This window comes from Carassius carassius, chromosome 34 (genome assembly GCF_963082965.1).
Source record: "Carassius carassius chromosome 34, fCarCar2.1, whole genome shotgun sequence".
In the NCBI taxonomy this organism is placed as follows: domain Eukaryota; kingdom Metazoa; phylum Chordata; class Actinopteri; order Cypriniformes; family Cyprinidae; genus Carassius; species Carassius carassius.
In genome coordinates, this window is record NC_081788.1 from 21407607 (window position 1) to 21425733 (window position 18127).

An 18127-nucleotide genomic window follows, 5' to 3' on the forward strand; every position below is an offset into this window, starting at 1 on the left:
CCCATTATAGTTGCATGATAGGCCCTTTTAAAATTTGTGATATAAAAACTAAATTAGCAAAGGTTTCCATCTATTTCTCTTAATAATATATGCACATGCTATAGTCATTAATAGTATATACCACTGATCTATACACACTGTTGTTAAGTAGGGAATCTTCTCACATCCTACTTTACTAAAGATCTGACACCATTAACTATAATGTAAAATGTATTTAACATGTGTATTTATTTTGTTAAACCGAACACAGAGAAGCCAAACAGTGTTTTCAGTTTCTCATTCCTTACTGAGGAAGCTCTCAAAGCGCTGATAGACACCAAGCACAATCTATCACTCCAGTAACCGGCCTCTCACTCTCTCTGTTCTAAGTATCTCTAATGGCTAATTAGAGAGTATCACAGTCACCCTTATGCCTTTACAATACCACGAGCCATCAATTATCTCACCGTTTCGTGCAACATGAACCAGGACACCGATATCAACATGATATATGCAGTCAGTTCATGCCTGCAGAAGGGCAAATCCAGCGTTTGACGCAGATTGATCGCAGCGTCCATTAACGGCCATCAGTCCCCATCTACTCTCTGACACCTGCTAGTGTTCAGTTCCCAGCAGCGGTGGCACAACAAAGGGGGACCGTGACAGATACTTAGACTTTAATTGCTCAGAAACTTCGCTTTTAATATAATGGAGTGTGAGTTTTCTTTTATATTCGATTTATGGATTGGAATTATGCTTGCTGAACTTAATTGACACAAATTCACACATGAGCTCTTTATTTAAAAAAAAAAACTGTCTGTCAGGGTCATGCCATACTTCATCAGGGTCTAACATCGTCTGAATTCTAGGCTAAATACCAAAAAAGCCCAAATTTCACAGCATGTCTCATTATATGACTATAGGACTATAAACTTTTCTGACCAACTGTCTTTCTCTTGCCTTTTCTTTCCACCCTCCACCTTGTTGGCATAACATAGAGTTGACACAGCTGGCTCTGTCTTATGCCCTCTCTCTAAGCTACTCTATATCTCAACCTGACAACAAAAAAACATCCAAGAGTGCCTTGCACCTGCCAAGTGAAACGCCAGATTCATGAACCAAACAAAACTATTCAACTGGACAGTAGGTCAACATGGCATGATAAATGTTAAAAGTGTTTGGTTGATGCTGTAGAAGAGTCAAGTGACATCTAGCACAATTGGATTGAGATACAGAGCATTTAGACTATCCAGAAATGTGATGAAATTCAACTACAGTCGAGAGTGCTTGCGTTGTTGCCTTTTGGGAGACTGATTGTTGCGTTTTCCCCTTCAAGGACTCTCTTGTTTTGTTATTTTCTGCTCAAAGGTGCAGCGAAAGGGCAATTTATCAGGTGTTATTTCAGCACGGAACACATTATTGATATTGATACGTCATACAGTATGACTCCACATTAAATCTCGCTGAATCACAGTGGAATATGAGACAGAGTTTTTTGCACTGAAAATAAATAATGAGTAATACGTACAAAGGCTAAGTCATTATGAAATGAAAATGTAACAGTGCAACAAAGGGGAAAAGGGGTAAACAATATAAACTATTCTGAAATCACTAAAATAAAATGTATATCCAATTGTCATTCGAACAACTCAAAATCAATAACTCAAATCAGGGGCAGTAATAAATTCAAATGTATTAATCATACAGACCAAGTTATTATAAAAATAAAATTCAAAGAAAAAAAAACAAGATTATTACAAACTTGTGAAAATAAAATATCTAAAATTCTATTTTACTTAAAATATCTCACACAACCAATAACTAGAAAAATAGAAATAGACCCAAATAACAAAGCCTCACTGTTCTGTGATATTCCACAGTAAACGTTTTCATATTTATGGAGTATTTAACTTGAAATTTCTCATTACACACTTCTTTACCTTAGCAGTAATATGAGTCTGGGGCTGGCACTCAATCCCCTCTTGGTATTTCCAAGCGAGACGGTATTACAGAGCAGTGTTTTTTCAATGTTAATATCCATTTTCCATCTTTGTATTAAATTGTGCATGGCCTAATCTAATTCTTGGTTTTTCTATGCTGAAATATGAATTTGGCTCATCCGTGTCACTTGTTCTGGTTGTATTTAAGCTTTGAAGAGGATAATATCCAGTCTTCAAGGAGCCATAGAACGTGCTATTTTCTTAATTTTTCACTACTGTGGAAACAATGGCTGGACATTATACAGAGATTTGGAGCGTTTCTTTATGGTCACATTCAACTCCATTAAGAAACTGAATCCTTTCTAGCTTCACAAACCTGTCATTTTAAATTTCAAATTTAAGGGGTGAACAGATGAGACATGAGAATTGAGGTCCGATAGAATATATCAGACGGTATCATGATACCTTTAGTGAAGGAATGAAATCATTGTTTAAAAATAAAATGGAAAAAAAAAAGGATTTGGCAGTTTTTCACCAAAATGAACAAAACAAGAGTTATATGTCTGTGTTACTGATCTTTGGGAATCCACATCATTGAGCTGCACACAATAACAAGCCACATGTTATCTCGATGAAACTCACAAGCACAAAGAAAGAAGACACTTTCATATGGAAAGATTTCTGTCGGAGCCACGACACCAAGGTCATGGGTTTGATTTCCACAGAGTGCATGAACTGATGTAAAAAAAAAAAAAGCTATATAAATTGTTTTGTATAATACTGTCTGCCAAAGTTTGTGTTCTTTAAGATTTATATATATATATATATATATATATATATATATAATTTCAAGTTTAATCTTTTAAAATGTAATTTATTTATTTGATGTTAAAGCTGAATATTCAGCAGTCATTACTCCAGTCTTCAGTGTCGCATAATCCTTCAGAAATCATTCTAATATGCTGATTTGATGCTCAAGAAACATTTATTACCTTGTTTTTATAGTTTTTAATGCTGAAAGCAGTAGTACTGCATAAATTTTTTTTTTTTTTTTTGGAAACTGTTATTATAATTGTCTTTACTTTCATTTTTGAGCATGCCTGTTTCTGAGCCATACTTCCATACCAAAAGCTGAAATAAATCTAGGGACAAGTGCTTTGAGGACAGCTCTTCTGGCGGGGAATAAATAGTTTCATGGGGAGAGCTCTAACTGGCCAGTTGAATCCAGCTGTGAGTCAGCAGTAAAGTGCACCACGTCCTGCCAGATCTCTATATTACACCCCACTTGAGAAACAGTTTCTTTCCAGAGCTCCACATTTTTACTGCACCCCCAAATCCACACCCATAACCGAGGCTGTGGTTAAAGGTTTACGGGAACAGGTTTTTGGTGAAGATGTTGCTCTAGTTACATCAATCTGTGACAGCAGATAACAAATGAGACAGAACGCTATCACAGCCCATAAGTTTGTAAGAGAGAAGCTGGCACAAGCCTCCCACACTTAGTTTTGGGCTCTGTACAGACCACAGATGAGACGTGGTTTTGGGCTAGAGGGGCACCATGAAGTCTCCAGTTATGTGGCTGTGTATTAACTGGGTTGGTTTGGTTTTAAGAGATACTTGGGATCCTAACCTGGCTCTCTGTGCTGCTAAGTCCCATGGCCCACCTGTCTCTCAACAAACCCATTCTGTGAACACTAGGATATTCAGTCTTAACTCAAAACTGTCCATGCTCTGTTTACATGCTGAAGTTTATGGTGAATGTTTGCGGAAAGGCTTGGTGCGTTGTAAATAGCGCCTTGACTACTGTTATTTATTCTAAGGAGTGTTTGGCAGATGGCACTTGGCATCAGCTCTGTGTCAACATGCTCTCTATAGTAACAATGAAGAAGATACTCTAAATTAAACACATTTATGACTAGCTCTGTGTACATTTAGGCCATAAAGGGTCCACACTGAGACATTAAATCACCACTATACAAATTTATTACCATATTTCTAATGTGTAAATAATGAAATAAAAGCGCTATAAAAACACTGTTAGCACTTAAAATTCATAGTAAATTAATAAAACACATTTATTACCATACATGTGACCAAAATGTTAGAGACAAATGTCCTTTTTTATGAAAGGGATTTTCTGGATTCTAAGTTAAACTCAATTAGCAGCACTTGGGCACTTTTAAATTTGGGACTCGATTTTAAAAACTAGGCTCATTTACTTACATTGTAAGTGCCTAAACTTTTCTTTTTTGTCAATTTCTTTTTTTCTTTTTCTTAAGGAAATTATATGTAGAAATTATTTGCTGTAACAAACATTATGCCAAAAAATGTTGTCGAGTGAGCTTAAATTGTAAAATGGGAACCCATCAGTCAGTGCATATCAATTTGAAAGAAAAATGTATGACCGAGGAGCATAAATCATTTGGCTAGCACTACTGAATGCCAAATATCTGAATTTAACTAGCAACACTTCACTTTACAACAGCTTAACATTTTCTTGGCATACTCTCCACCAGATTTTTTTAACGCTAGCTGGCTGGATCATGTTAAACCAACTGATTTCCCACATGTTTGTGCTGCAGTGCTTATAAACAATTACAGAAAATACACAAAGAGTTTATGAGGGAATAATAAAAAAAATTGTGAAATCAAATAATAAAAGCAATATGGCACTACTATAAATTTATAGTACTATACTGGAAAAAATGACAATAGTACTAAATAACTTGAGTGTCTCCACAACTTTGTGCAGTAAATAAAACCAAAAAGTGCGATACATTTTCTTATGTATCTTATAAGCTAGAATCAGAGAATAATAAATTAAAGTTCAGTCAACAATCCACCTTTTTATCTAGATATTAAGAGTAATTCTCACTCAGTCATTATGTGTGCAAATATTATGTTAATGGAGAATGTTTCAAATTACCTTCCACAAATCTGCTGGAAAGTCCATTATAAGATGACCAAGAAAGACAAGCCTCTTTCTTCATAGTTAAGATGATGGGACTAAATTAAGCCCATTCACCCATGTAGAAAGCCATGCTTGTATGTAGTATAAGTACTGCGTCTAGCAGGGTCTATTGCTCAGAAAGCCTAAGGAAGTTTTGACCATTAGCTGTATTTAGTCCCCTCAGTGTATTAGCAGATGATATGCCCCACTTACAGGGTTAATCTGATTAAGCACTTGGGTTCGGGACAGATATGACACAATGTGGCCATCAGCCTCTCTCACATTTCAGGTATATAATTAAATGTCAGGAAATGACTTGCTCAAAATATAGCATTCCAGACAAATCTAATTAGCACAAAACACGTATGGATATATCATCCTGGTAATGCACAGTTAAAGCCCTACAGCCATCAGGTGAATTGGCAGAAGTGAATGCATCCCATAAAAATAAAGTGTTTAGCAGGAAAAAAAAGAGCTACCAGATATTTGACAATGATTATAGGTTAAGTAGCTATTAAGAATGCTTAAGTGGCAGAATGTCAGACAGGAAGAGAGAGAGGAGGAGTGACTGGATTGCATTACTATACAGAATGACTGGAAACCTTTTATGGCTTGACAAGAACTTGGCCTGGTGTATTTGACAAGGAAAACAAGCACGATCCATCAATTCCGAGGCCTTTCATTCCAATGCCAAAACACTAGTCTCCTGACAAACCTCAGACATTTTATGCCAGCAGTTTCATCATGCTAATATATGTATCACATATGGTCTCCGCTGCTTAGCTATTAGCATGACGGAAAGACAAACAAGTTGCAGATTGGATCTGACAGGAAGCAAAAAAAAAAACATTTGTTGATCATGAAATTAATGATATAATTCAACCTAAACTTTGATTCAATGAAACATTAGAGAGTTGAAGGTTGCAAATTATGAGCCATAATTTTGAACGTTTGCATTCATCTGCAGTACCATCTGGAAACTTGGATTCAAGTGAGATTTATGACATTTCCGAAAACTCATATGAACAATGATCATGCTGGAATCATTCACTCCACTTTCTCATTAAATATCCCAAACAGAACAATCTCCCCGAGCCACTGTTTAAACCCAATTCACCCAGAAGGCAAAGCTTTGGCAAATGGAGTGGAAACAGACAGTAAACGGTCCTTGAGTCCTACTGCTTCAGTGCAGGTAACTGTCGCTACCTGCTAGCATAATGGGGCTTAGAGAGTTGACAGTTGCTAAGTGAAGTCGAGAGGGCAGTGATGTCAGCAGCTCTGTCTAGTACATCCACATTAGTATCAACGCCACTTTCTGCCTTTGCTAGGGCAGAACTCAGATGGCTCGGGTTTCGGCGGTGCATTCAAAGGAAAAAGTCAACTCATGCACAGGCCATGCGTTTTAATTAGCTAATGGCACTAGCCGTTTCATCTCCAGCATCTGTGTTGATTATTTACAAAAGCCTATATTTACTCCAAAACACGCCATTTTGTCAAAGGAGTTCTGAATGCCTGTCCAAAAATCAGCCTAATAAACCTTTATTTGCCGGTTTCACACTAGCAAAAAGGAAAAAGGAAATTCCCCGATCTCTGTTTTTTTCCAGCAGGTTGTGTATGCTAATTGTTCTTCAAGTAAAGGTCTGTATGCTCAAACTTTAAAACGAATGCGTCGTAAGGGTTGCTCCGCATTTAATTATGATTAAAAAATGGTGTGGTTTAGGAAGTAAATCCTAATATCTGTTAATATTACAACATGTAATTTAAAAATTTTAATTAAAAGTTGTGTGGCAAATGTTTAATGACCATTTATCTGGTTATGGTGACGACGACAAAGATGAGAAATGCAAGCAAATGGGTGTGTACTGCTCAGAAACATTTACTGCTCCATTAAAAATCAATGCACTCTCTACAAATGTGATCTTGTAAATGGAATATTTCACAAATGAGAAACATTAAAAAAGTGGTATAAATTTATTATTAATAATAAATGAAAATAGAAAAATATAGCATGACATGTTGAAAAGGCTTCCAATACCTGATTAAATAAAACCATAGGTGAGGAGAATTGTTTATTTATTATTTTACGATTTACACAGACATTTTTGCATTAGACATTTGTCTGAATGAATGTCAGCACAGTTGACGCAGGAAAAGCCAAAGTAGTAAAAATCTAAAAGGTCAGAGGAATTAAAACAGAGTGTTATTAGGACTATGAGAACTCAGTGACCGTTTAGTACAGTAGTAAGCACACACTAACCACATAAAATACAGAACACCACAGCCCATATTCTTAACCTGTCACAGCAGGCACCAAATCGACTGCTAGCACGCTAAACCAAAGCCAAGATATTAATGAAATAAGATTAAACCAATACAGTCCAGAGGAAATTCAATAAAGAAACAAATCAGTAATGCTCATCAAACATGATCAACTGGATAAGTAACAGGAGTATTATCAACAGATACGCTTTGATGAATATTTACATGAATTTCATGAGCTCTTGGGATAGGTGATCTGAAATACAAATCCAGAGTTGAAACCAGTACAGCATTGACGTACAAGAGCCCTGGAACAGTGTCGGGGCAGCAGTCGCTGGATAAATTTTTAATATTAATGCAGACAAGAAGGGCAAAAAAGCAATAAACTTAAACAACACTTGAATTAAGCATGAAACACAACAGGATATTGCAGTGAGATTATGTTGTTTCCTTTTAGATGCCTTCTCCCTCTGCTGTCCGACTACCACAAAACAGCCTGCGGCACTTTTTAATTGGAGAGGGTGAACCGAAAAGAGGCTCTCAAACTCCACAAAGCAGTTTTAAGAGGCCTGCCCAGCTCAGTGATTGCAGATGTAGCTGTGTTTTTACGTGCCGGGGCATAAAACCACGTCTAGGTATGGACGGTGACAAAGCAGAGAGTCAGTACCCCAACCTACGTTTATGATAATGACTTTTTCCTGCCAAGGCACTGCATGATACAAATGAAATGCAGCACAGCTGGGAGAGAACACAAAGTAAGGGAGAGAGAGAGAGAGAGAGAGAGAGAGAGAGAGTGGAATGAGAGGGTGTTATGTTTGGATGCAGGGGAATTGTGCCTCGTGCACTCTTTGAGGAATCTGCAGTTGGAAAGATAATAAAGGGATTAGCTGGGTTTTCTGAAGCATTTGCTTCTAAATCAAAACGTCTCATCGGTTTCCTCTGCACAAATAGCTAGAATACCACAATGTCTTCATATATTGTGCAAAGGTCACATGCAACATGTTTCAGACAAAAGCTCCTTCTTGCGGAGGTCACAGGAAGGCACTGATTCGGAGGAAAAAAATTAAAACACATCAGAACCTGAGCATACTGTACATTATTTTTATTTCCTAAAAAATTAATTTAAATGACAGTAATTAATAGTTGAAGGCACTAAGTTGCAATTACTGAAACACAAAACAAAAATTATAATGTTAATGCAATTCTAGCCTAGGCCAATGGACTGCCTGAAAACAGAGACCGAACTTGAACAGAGTTGACTCAGTGAGAGGCGCTCACTACATCCAGAGAAAATGTTCAGCTATTTTACAACAATACATGGGTTTGTTCCTATCTTAGCATCTGCTTAGCATCGTCACGAATAAAAATGAGTGTTTGTTTGTTCTGACAGGTTGTGACACCAGGGCTCTTGCAACATAGCTACTCTGGGCAGAGTTTTGAGAGTAAGAACAGAACTGTTGTACAAGTACAAGCAATAACAAGCTATACACGCTTAAATACAAGCTATTTAAAAACAAACAAAAAAAAGATAATATTCAAATGCTTATATACAACAACAAAAGTAATGAGTCACTAGAATGATTTCCAGAACAACCAAGTTTATGCCGCAGAGTGCGCAGCAATGCTGAAAATGTAGTTGCATGGATTTGAAGGAATTTACATGATCTAATTACATCTGTCAGTCCAGCTGCTGTCAGCTCAGAGTAAACCAACATTTTCTCGAGAATAAACATAACTTGTCATTAATAACCTCAACGGAATTACTTAATACTACCCTTGTAACATACTCCCCATATTAGTGTCTCCTATTGACACGGCTAAACAGATCATTTGGATACAAAAAGGTATCCAAAGATTAAGAGGAATAGGCCGACTTCAAAACAAGCTATTAAAGCATCTGTAAAATAAAAGGATTTTTGGACAGAATATTGTATATGAAATTGAATATATTGGACAAGAAATACAACATTCTCGTGTTGAGCAATATTGGGAAATTTTGCTGATCATCTCCTCTGCGGCTCCATTCTTACAGACTACAACATTTTTTTCAAGTGTTTAGTTTGGAGAAAGAGCCAATTCGCTTAATACTTGTGGGACGGCTAAACGTTTAAACCTCCCATTTAAAGGGATCAAGTGCACAAATTGTTTGGTTATGTTAAACAGATGTGTAGAGGGTTTTTTTTAACTCAATCATTTGATTTTTAAAAAAAGGAAAAGACAGAAAGACAGACAGAAGAAAGAGATCTTAAGAAAATAAACAGAGTTTAACCCTACAGAAATTGTGGACTAATTGTGTATTTGGACTTACGCATTGGTGGGGCTGGGGCCATTTTTCCACTTGAGCTGAAAATGTTAGAAAGGCACTTTGACATTGATTAGTGTGTTGACTTGTGGAATCTGAGAGTTTTACCTGGATTTCTTGGGTTTCACCAAAATACTATTTGTACAGCTAGACTACAGGTCCAATTAAATACCCAAACCGTCAGTGGAAAAGTAAGCAGTACTTTCAGTTGAAATCATAGTTTCTCATGCCATGTGATAGGGTTGTGAAAAAAAAAATGCTGAGGAAAATAGGCATACATGTAGGTGGTTCTGTGAAAGCTGTTACAAACAAAAAAATGAAGCTGGGGGAGAACCTCCAAATATATTTCTTGAATAAAACAGACATAACACAAGTTCAAAAATAATGGATTTGTAAAAAAACTTTTATGGGGGATTTTGAAAGAAATTTGGTTTAATAAAGCCTAATGACAGAGTTATTTGTCCTCTGTTGATAATACATCCTTAAAAATTGATTTTAAAACTGACCTGCTTAATTAAAAATAATTATACCGGCATTTGGTTTCTCACACTTTCCACTCAAATTAAAGTCAACGAGGATTCCAACAAAAACAATTCACTCCGAAATACTGCTTATGCATTTTCAAGGCCATTTCAGCTGCCAGCTATAATCACTGCTATGAATTTCATTATGGGGAACCGCTGGAAATTGTGCACTTTTGACAGACAGCTAAAAAGGGTAGATACTCACCATGCATTTGTTAGGTTTCTCTCCAGAGTGAACCCTCATGTGGATGAGCAACTTGTAGCGGGCGTTGAAGGGTTTGTAGCGCCGGACACATCCAGCCCAAAAGCAGGTGAAGTCCTCGCCCTTGCGTTGGTCAATGTGGACCTTCTCAATATGCCTAACAAGCTCCTCCTGCTGCTCATATGCCGCACTGCAGTCAATCCATCGGCATACCTGCTTATCGCTAAATACATCCTCCCTATCACCCACCTGCTGTTCAACCAGGCCTGTGGGTTTGGGTTGTGCCAGCAGAGCTGAGGGTGGAGACTGCTGCTGGCTTTGAAGATTCAGTAGAGCTCCTGGGCCGGAGCCCATGTACTGGTGCAGGTGGTAGGGAGGGGGCATGGGTGGCCGTGGGGGGCCTGTTTGGTGATGATGATGGTGGTGGTGCTGGTGGGAATGCCCACCGCAGTGGCTTTCGCGGCTGGTCAGATGGTGATAGTGATGCTGAAAGAGCTCCTCCTCATTTGGAGAGAACTCATCCACCGGTTCCTGTTTCAGTGTTGGCGTACAGCTGTCCAGCACCATGCCAGGCTGTATGAGAAGTCCAAGCCTGTCGCAGCTACCCACGCCGGGCCCCAACTGCATGGAGCCTAAGTCCTCACAATGCTCCACCGACGACACCGTGGAGGAAGAGGAGGAAGAGGAGAGGGGTAGGAGGCAGGACGAGGTGGAAGGTGAAGGCAGCTGAGGGCTGGGTGTGGGGAGAGGCTTGTGGGAGAACGTGGTGGTGGCAGGCGACGACGAATTGGTGCACAGGCCGATAACGCAGGACATCTGGGAGGAGCAGATGTTTGTGGCAATATCGATTCCCTCTGAGGCTGACTGGGAGGCCACCGAGAGACAGCGTCTCTTCAGTCCGCTCGCATTCGGCTTTGCTGAGTGACGTGAGCTCGGGGACAAAGCCAGCGGGGAGGAGCCATCTTCATTATTAAATGGATATACAGTCACCGCCATTGCCGACAACGACAGAACTGTTGCTAAGTTACCTTCGCCGCCGCCACTGCTGTCGCCACCACCACTGCTTGGACGGTCCAGTTCCCTGCGACCTGCTCCCATCCCTCCTGAAAAGTCACCCAGGACTGAACCCAGCTTGTAGCCCTCCTGTTTGATGGGGTAAGACAGCAACGCATGACACCCATTGATGCCACCGGACAGAGACGACGAGCTGAGATCCGTCTGAAAGCCAGCAGACCTGCAGGAGAATGAAACACACCCAGAGGAATATGAGGAGCATTTAGGCAGAATGGAGCAGAAAGAATATCTACGCTATTAGCAGCCTGGCCTGTTGAAAGATAAAGGCCAGGGCTTCTCAAAGTGCTGCCAATTCTGTACTGTCAGACACCACAGGAACAAACAAGCTCTGTGTTCTAGTCCTGGCAAACCTGTACTCTCAAACATCTCTCTTAACACTGACAATGTTTGACCAGAAGCGGCACGATTGGAAATTCATTTTGCAAACCCTTACAGAATCTTATTTGGTTATAATGTTTGGTTTGTGCTAATCAGAAGCTACTTTTTAAGTTCCACTCTCTCTCTCTCTCTCTCTCTCTCTCAGGAAACAACCATTGGATGGGTTTCCACTATGGTCTATTTTAAACACTGGTTATATCCACCACAAACTCTCCCAAGCAATTCAATGAATAAATGATGCAGGAAATTTGGCCTGAACTATAGTTATGAATGGGTATTTAAAAATAAGAAGAGAGAGAGATGAATACAGCCAGGCTGTCATACTAGACGTTTGACAGGCTTTGATGACACAATAGGAGTTAACCGAAGCCTACATGTGAGCTAAATAGAAGTCACCTGGTTTTGGTGAAATAATGGTGGGCCTCTCTGTTTACAATACTCCCCATTATAGTAGGAATATTTCCCCCCTTGAATGGGGATCATATTTCCCAGTGTGTCGCTGTGATCTTCCACATAATAATTCCTGTCAGTTTGCTCATTATGGATTTGTGCGCAAAGCTCCGGAATGATGTGAGAAGGGCCCTCTGTCCCAGCAGTCTATGAATGATTTTGTCTCAGTCCCATATTTACTTGGTGCGGGAAACCACTAATGCTAGTGCACTGGCTGAACTGAAGCCTCAAGTTTGTCATGAGTCGCTCCATTCAGGCTCACCACTTCCTGTTTGGCTGAAGCAGTGACATTCAGCGACAGTATTAGGAGAGTTGGATGGCATGTTTGAGTGAAAGCACTTTGGATAGCATCCCTCGCTGAAACGATGGGTTTCAACTGTACTGTGGCTACACAGAAGCCAAAAGAAACCGACGGTAGTCTCTATTCCTAGCTGTTTAAGAAACAAACACAGCCAAGAAGCGCCATCAGTACTGCAGTGTTTGACTAGCTTGGTTGACTTGTTCTGCACTACATTGAGTTTCATTATTTTCTTTGTAGATATGTGTTTAAATTCTTTATGTGATTTGCAGGACTATAAAATTGCAATCTTAAATGCTTAACATGCATTTTACTAGATCCTAGAATTACATTTTATATTTTGAACAATATGTTTAATAGGTGTCCTTTTCTGTCATACACATGAACTGCTAATCCTGGACATCTCAGAGGACAAAAAGCAAAAATCAAATACTTGTTTGACTTTCATTAATAATGGTACTAATATACAATTTAAAAGGTAAGGATCGGAAAGATTCAGACAGACATTTCTTAAGTTCACCAAAGTTGCATTTATTTGATCAAAAACAGTTACATTGTGAAATACTTAATAATAACTATTTTCTATTTTAATATATTTTTAAATGTATTTTATTACAGTAATGGCAAGCTGAATCTTCAGCAGCCATTAGTCTTCAGTATAACATGATCCTTCTGAAATCATTTTAATATGCTGAAATCATTTTAATGTGCCGCCAAGATGGCAGCGTCCACACGCAGCGGCTTCTCTCTGTCCCGACAGAACAGTGTTTTCGTGTTTTATGTCTTGTGAGTCGCAGTGTTTTTGTACATCGTCATCGCGTCTACCTGTCTGTAAGCGCGCATACAGTCGCGAGTTTCTGCTCGATGTCGGCAGAACCGCATTTTTACAGTTAAACTTAAGCGGAACAGCTACGGGATCTCGGTCTGCTACGGAGGCCTTCACCATCACTGACCCCCACCTACTGCATCTCGCCCACAGCGGAGGCGCCACAAGCGGTGTGAGAGGAAGCAGAAGAGGAGGAAGCGTGGAGGTATCCGGGGCTAGGCTAACGGCTAACCCACACAAGCCATCTATCCCCACCATCGTACTGGCTAACGTACGCTCGTTGGACAATAAACTGGACTACATTCGATTACTACGCTCAACTCAGAGGACTGTAAGAGACTGTTGTGTTTTTGTGTTCACGGAAACATGGCTCAGCAACAGCGTTCCAGACGGCGCTATTCAGCTCGACCAGCTGACGTGCTATCGAGTGGACAGAGCTCTCGTCGCGGGAGGTAAAACCCGTGGCGGCTGGCTTTGTGTTTACATCAATGAGGCGTGGTGCAGCGATACTGTTGTGATCAGCAAACACATATGGAGTTTATGATTACTGCTCAATTCAGTGTACATTGCCCCATTCAACATTATCAACAACAGGAGCGACGCACTAAATGAACTGTACCAGCACATCAGTGAGCAGCAGACAGCATACCCCGATGCTTTTCTCATCATAGCTGGGGATTTCAACCATGCTGATTTAAAGAGTGTGTTTCCAAAAATACACCAACACATTAACTTTCCAACACGAGATAATAACATTTTGGACTTTGTTTACACCACAAAGAGAAAAGCTTACAAAGCCCTCCTCCTCCCCCACCTCGGAGCCTCAGACCAAATCACTATCATGCTAATGCCTGCATACAGACCACTCATTAAAGTCGCCAAACCAGTTCACAAACAGATTAAAGTGTGGCCAGAAGGATCATCAGAGGTTCTTCAAGACTGCTTCAGCACAACTGACTGGGACATGTTTAAGCAGGCTGCCACATTCAATAACACCACTGACCTCCAGGAGTACTCGGAGACTGTCACTACCTACATCAACAAGTGTATTGATGATGTAACGGTCACAAAAACCATCACTGTCCGGGCCAACCAGAAGCCATGGATGACAGGGGAGGTCTACAGACTTCTGAAGACACGGAACGCTGCCTTCAGAGCTGGAGATGAGGTGGGCCTGAGAACAGCCAGGGCCAACCTGTCCCGCGGCATCAGAGAGGCTAAGAGACAACACTCCAGGAGGATAGCTCATCAATTCAGCGACAGCAGAGACACTAGGAACCTGTGGCAGGGGATACAGACCATTACGGACTACAAGCCCCCACCACTGACCTTTGACAACAACATCTCTCTGCTAAATGAGCTGAACACCTTCTTCGCTCGCTTTGAGCAACAAAACAGCACCACTGCACAGAATACTCCACCTCCTCCCGGCGACCAGGTGATGACGCTGACCTCAGACAGCGTGAGGAGATCCTTCAGCAGTATCAATGCACACAAAGCTCCGGGTCCTGACAACATCCCTGGGCTTTACTGAAAGACTGTGCAGCAGAACTCACTGATCTCTTCACAGACATCTTCAACATCTCACCGAGTCAGGCTGTTGTTCCCACATGTTTTAAAACTACCACCATCATCCCAGTTCAGAAGAAGCCATCTCCATCCTGCTTCAATGACTACTGTCCTGTTGCACTTACCCCCATCCTCATGAAGTGCTTTAAACGGCTAGTCATGCACCACATCAAGTCTGCCCTCCCCCCTCCCTGGATGCCTTCCAGTTTGCATATCGGTCCAACAGCTCGACCGATGATGCCATCTCCACTACCCTCCACTCAGCACTCACACATCTGGACAAAAAGGACTCATATGTCAGAATGCTGTTCATTGACTTCAGTTCAGCATTCAACACATCATACCTCAACAGCTCATTTACAAACTGATCCAACTGGGGCTCAACACTTCGCAGTGCAACTGGCTGTTGGACTTTCTGACTAGAAGACCTCAGGCAGTACGGGTCGGCAGCAACACATCCAGCACCATCACACTGAACACTGGGGCCCCCCAAGGATGTATGCTGAGCCCCCTCCTCTTCACTCTGCTGACCCATGACTGCACACCTTCACACAACTCCAACCTTTTTATTAAGTTTGCAGATGACACGACTGTGGTGGGTCTCATTAGCAACAAAGATGAGACAAACTACAGGAGCGAGGTGAGCCGCGTGGCCGGGTGGTGCAGTGACAACAATCTCTCTCTGAACGTGGAGAAGACGAAGGAGATTGTTGTAGACTTCAGGAGAGCACACACTCAGCACGTTCCTCTGACCATCAACGGTGCGACTGTGGAGAGAGTGAGCAGCACCAAGTTCCTGGGTGTGCACATCACAGAGGACCTCTCCTGGACTGAAAACACAGCAGCACTGGCCAAGAAATCAAATCAGCGTCTCTACTTCCTCCGCAAACTGAGGAGAGCCAGAGCCCTGCCCCCCATCATGTACACCTTCTACAGAGGCACCATCGAGAGCATCCTGTCGAGCTGCATCACTGTGTGGTATGGCGCCTGCAACGCGTCCTGCCGAAAGACTCTGCAACGCATAGTGAGAGCAGCTGAGAAGATCATTGGTGTCTCTCTCCTCTCCCTCCAGGACATTTATGGAACCCGTCTCACCCGCAAAGCCCTCTGCATCGCAGGTGATCCCACTCACCCATCACACAGCTTCTTCAGCCTGCTGCCATCAGGGAGGAGACTGCGGAGTCTCCAGGCCAGGACCAGCAGACGGAAGGACAGCTTCATCCACCAGGCTGTCAGGAAGCTGAACTCACTCCCGAACTTGCCCCCCCTCCCCTCTTCTGGCCCAGGCACCACTGAACTATGAACCCCCGCCCCCCCCAGATCCCTCCCCCCCACTAATATATGTTGACATGCACCAGTCACTTTGTGCAGCATTGGTCTGCTCACTACCTCATTCTCCATGAAACTGACATCATTCCACTACCTCATCAGTCAGTTAAATAAAATAACTGCTCTTGAGCCCTTTGCCACTTTAATCAGACTTAATAAGCTTTTTTTTTGCACTAAATAATCTTTTATCTGCACTGCTGTTCACTTCATTGATTTGCACTCTATCTGCCTTTTGCCTTGCGCTGCTTTATTTAACTTTATTTTTAATTTTATTATATGTCTTTTTTAACATTCCCTTATTGTATAGTTGTTTTTGATCTAGAATTTTAGGCTTTAATGTTAATGTTATCTGTGTGCACCGGGGGTCTGAGAGTAACGCAATTTTGATTCTCTGTATGTATGTACTGTACATGTGGAAGAATTGACAATAAAGCAGACTTAAACTTGAACTAAAACTATGATATTGGCCCTTTTTTCAGGATTCTTTGATGAATAAAAAGTTCAAAAGAACAGCATTTATTTGAAATAGAAATCTGTACCTTTACTGTCACTTTTGATCAATTTAATGAAGACTCGCTTAATAAAAGTACTTATTTATTTAAATAAATAAATCTTACTGACCCCAAACTTTTGAACAATAGTTTAAGTAGAAGGAAGTGCATTCAAAGTAGCTGGTTGTGATGTCACAAAATAAGAATGCTTCACTCATGCATATTAATTAGACTATGCACAAATTATAATAATTATTTAATAATAAGTTATAATATATTAATAATATATTTAATAATAATTAAAGATCTTTCACAGTTTTGTTTAGATCAGATTTGTAGTAGATTATTTGCTTATTTCCAAATGAAATGTGAATGCTTAGCAGATGTTCAAAATATATTTAAACAACATTTTAAATAGCACATTCAGTTACTTTTTCAGACATAAAAGTAAGTTCTCAGGGAGCAACTCTTCTTGATCAGTCCAAGGGTTGTGCTGGGAGTCTTACCTGGTGTCTCGGTGGGGGCTTTCCTGCAGGTGAAGGTTCTTTGTGGGGTCTTCACAATGGCTACTGTGGTGGTACTGGGCTCCAGGCTGAACTGGCAGGTTCTGTACACAGCGGAGCAAGGTTCCTTCTTCTGCTGTCAACTCAGGAGTGCTCTCCTTCTCTGAACAGAATGAGATACATCCTCCATTCACTGAAACAGGTGTAAAATACAATAGATATATATTAGCATTTAAAGATTTTTAAACCATTTAACAATCTTTTAAACTCATTGCAGAACTTTCTGGAATACTAAACTTTAATTGGCCGATATTTCTGACTCAAATCAATATATCATGTTTATTTGGTAAGTGAGACACAGTCTCAGGAGAACTTTAAACTAAGTGTAGCAAATGTAATCAAAATAAAGATAAATATGGTTTCATAGTGTTTGAAAATATTTCCAGAAGGAAAGCGGACACTCTTTTTGAGTCCAGCGTGGGTGACCGCATCTTTCAAGTTTTTTACTAACTCAATTTCTGAAATGTAATTTGCTCAGAATGATGACATTAATAATGCAACACCCAATGGAGTCGGCATCAAAACATGTGGTTAAAGCCAAACCAAAGACAAAGAATATTCTGTAAGATATTGTTTCCAAGTACACAAAATGAGAAGGTGACAAGTAATTGCTTTAAAGCAAAAAATAAATAAAATAAAAAATTGTGAGGGAAACAAAGGGAATAGAGTGTTGAGAGGCAAGAAGAAATGAGGGAAAGAGAAAAAAAAAATGGAGAAGAAGGCAACAAGACACGCAGGTCCTGTAAAGTACATGCTGGATCCACTCAACTCAATAAACAGAAGAAACATACTTTTTCACATACGTTCTAGTTTTCAAAGAACAATAATGGCTGTTTATTAAATCTTGGATCATTTTTTCTTGGCTTGGAAATATCACAGTTGGAATTTCAAACTGTGTTTGTGTATCAGTGCTCGCTGAGCTAAAACCAGGGTTTTCTTGCTTCATCTGAGAAGTTTTTCAATGACTTTGGAATAGTTTGTTTCACACTAAAA

The 18127-nt window shown here is 40.3% G+C and overlaps 1 protein-coding gene across 3 annotated transcripts in view; it reads right to left on the minus strand.

Annotated features, from left to right (window-relative positions):
* LOC132114723 (zinc finger protein GLIS1-like) overlaps positions 1–18127 on the minus strand; it is an 83535-nt gene that overhangs the window by 41045 nt on the left and 24363 nt on the right. For 2 of the 3 annotated variants that reach the window (XM_059523002.1, XM_059523001.1), the window contains exons 3-4: positions 17078–17267; positions 10160–11390 (exon numbers count right to left, since the gene is read on the minus strand). In XM_059523002.1, the coding sequence (XP_059378985.1) occupies positions 10160–11390; positions 17078–17267 (1421 nt within the window). The remainder of the gene's footprint in view (positions 1–10159; positions 11391–17077; positions 17268–18127) is intronic. The other variant, XM_059523003.1, reaches the window with a different exon arrangement.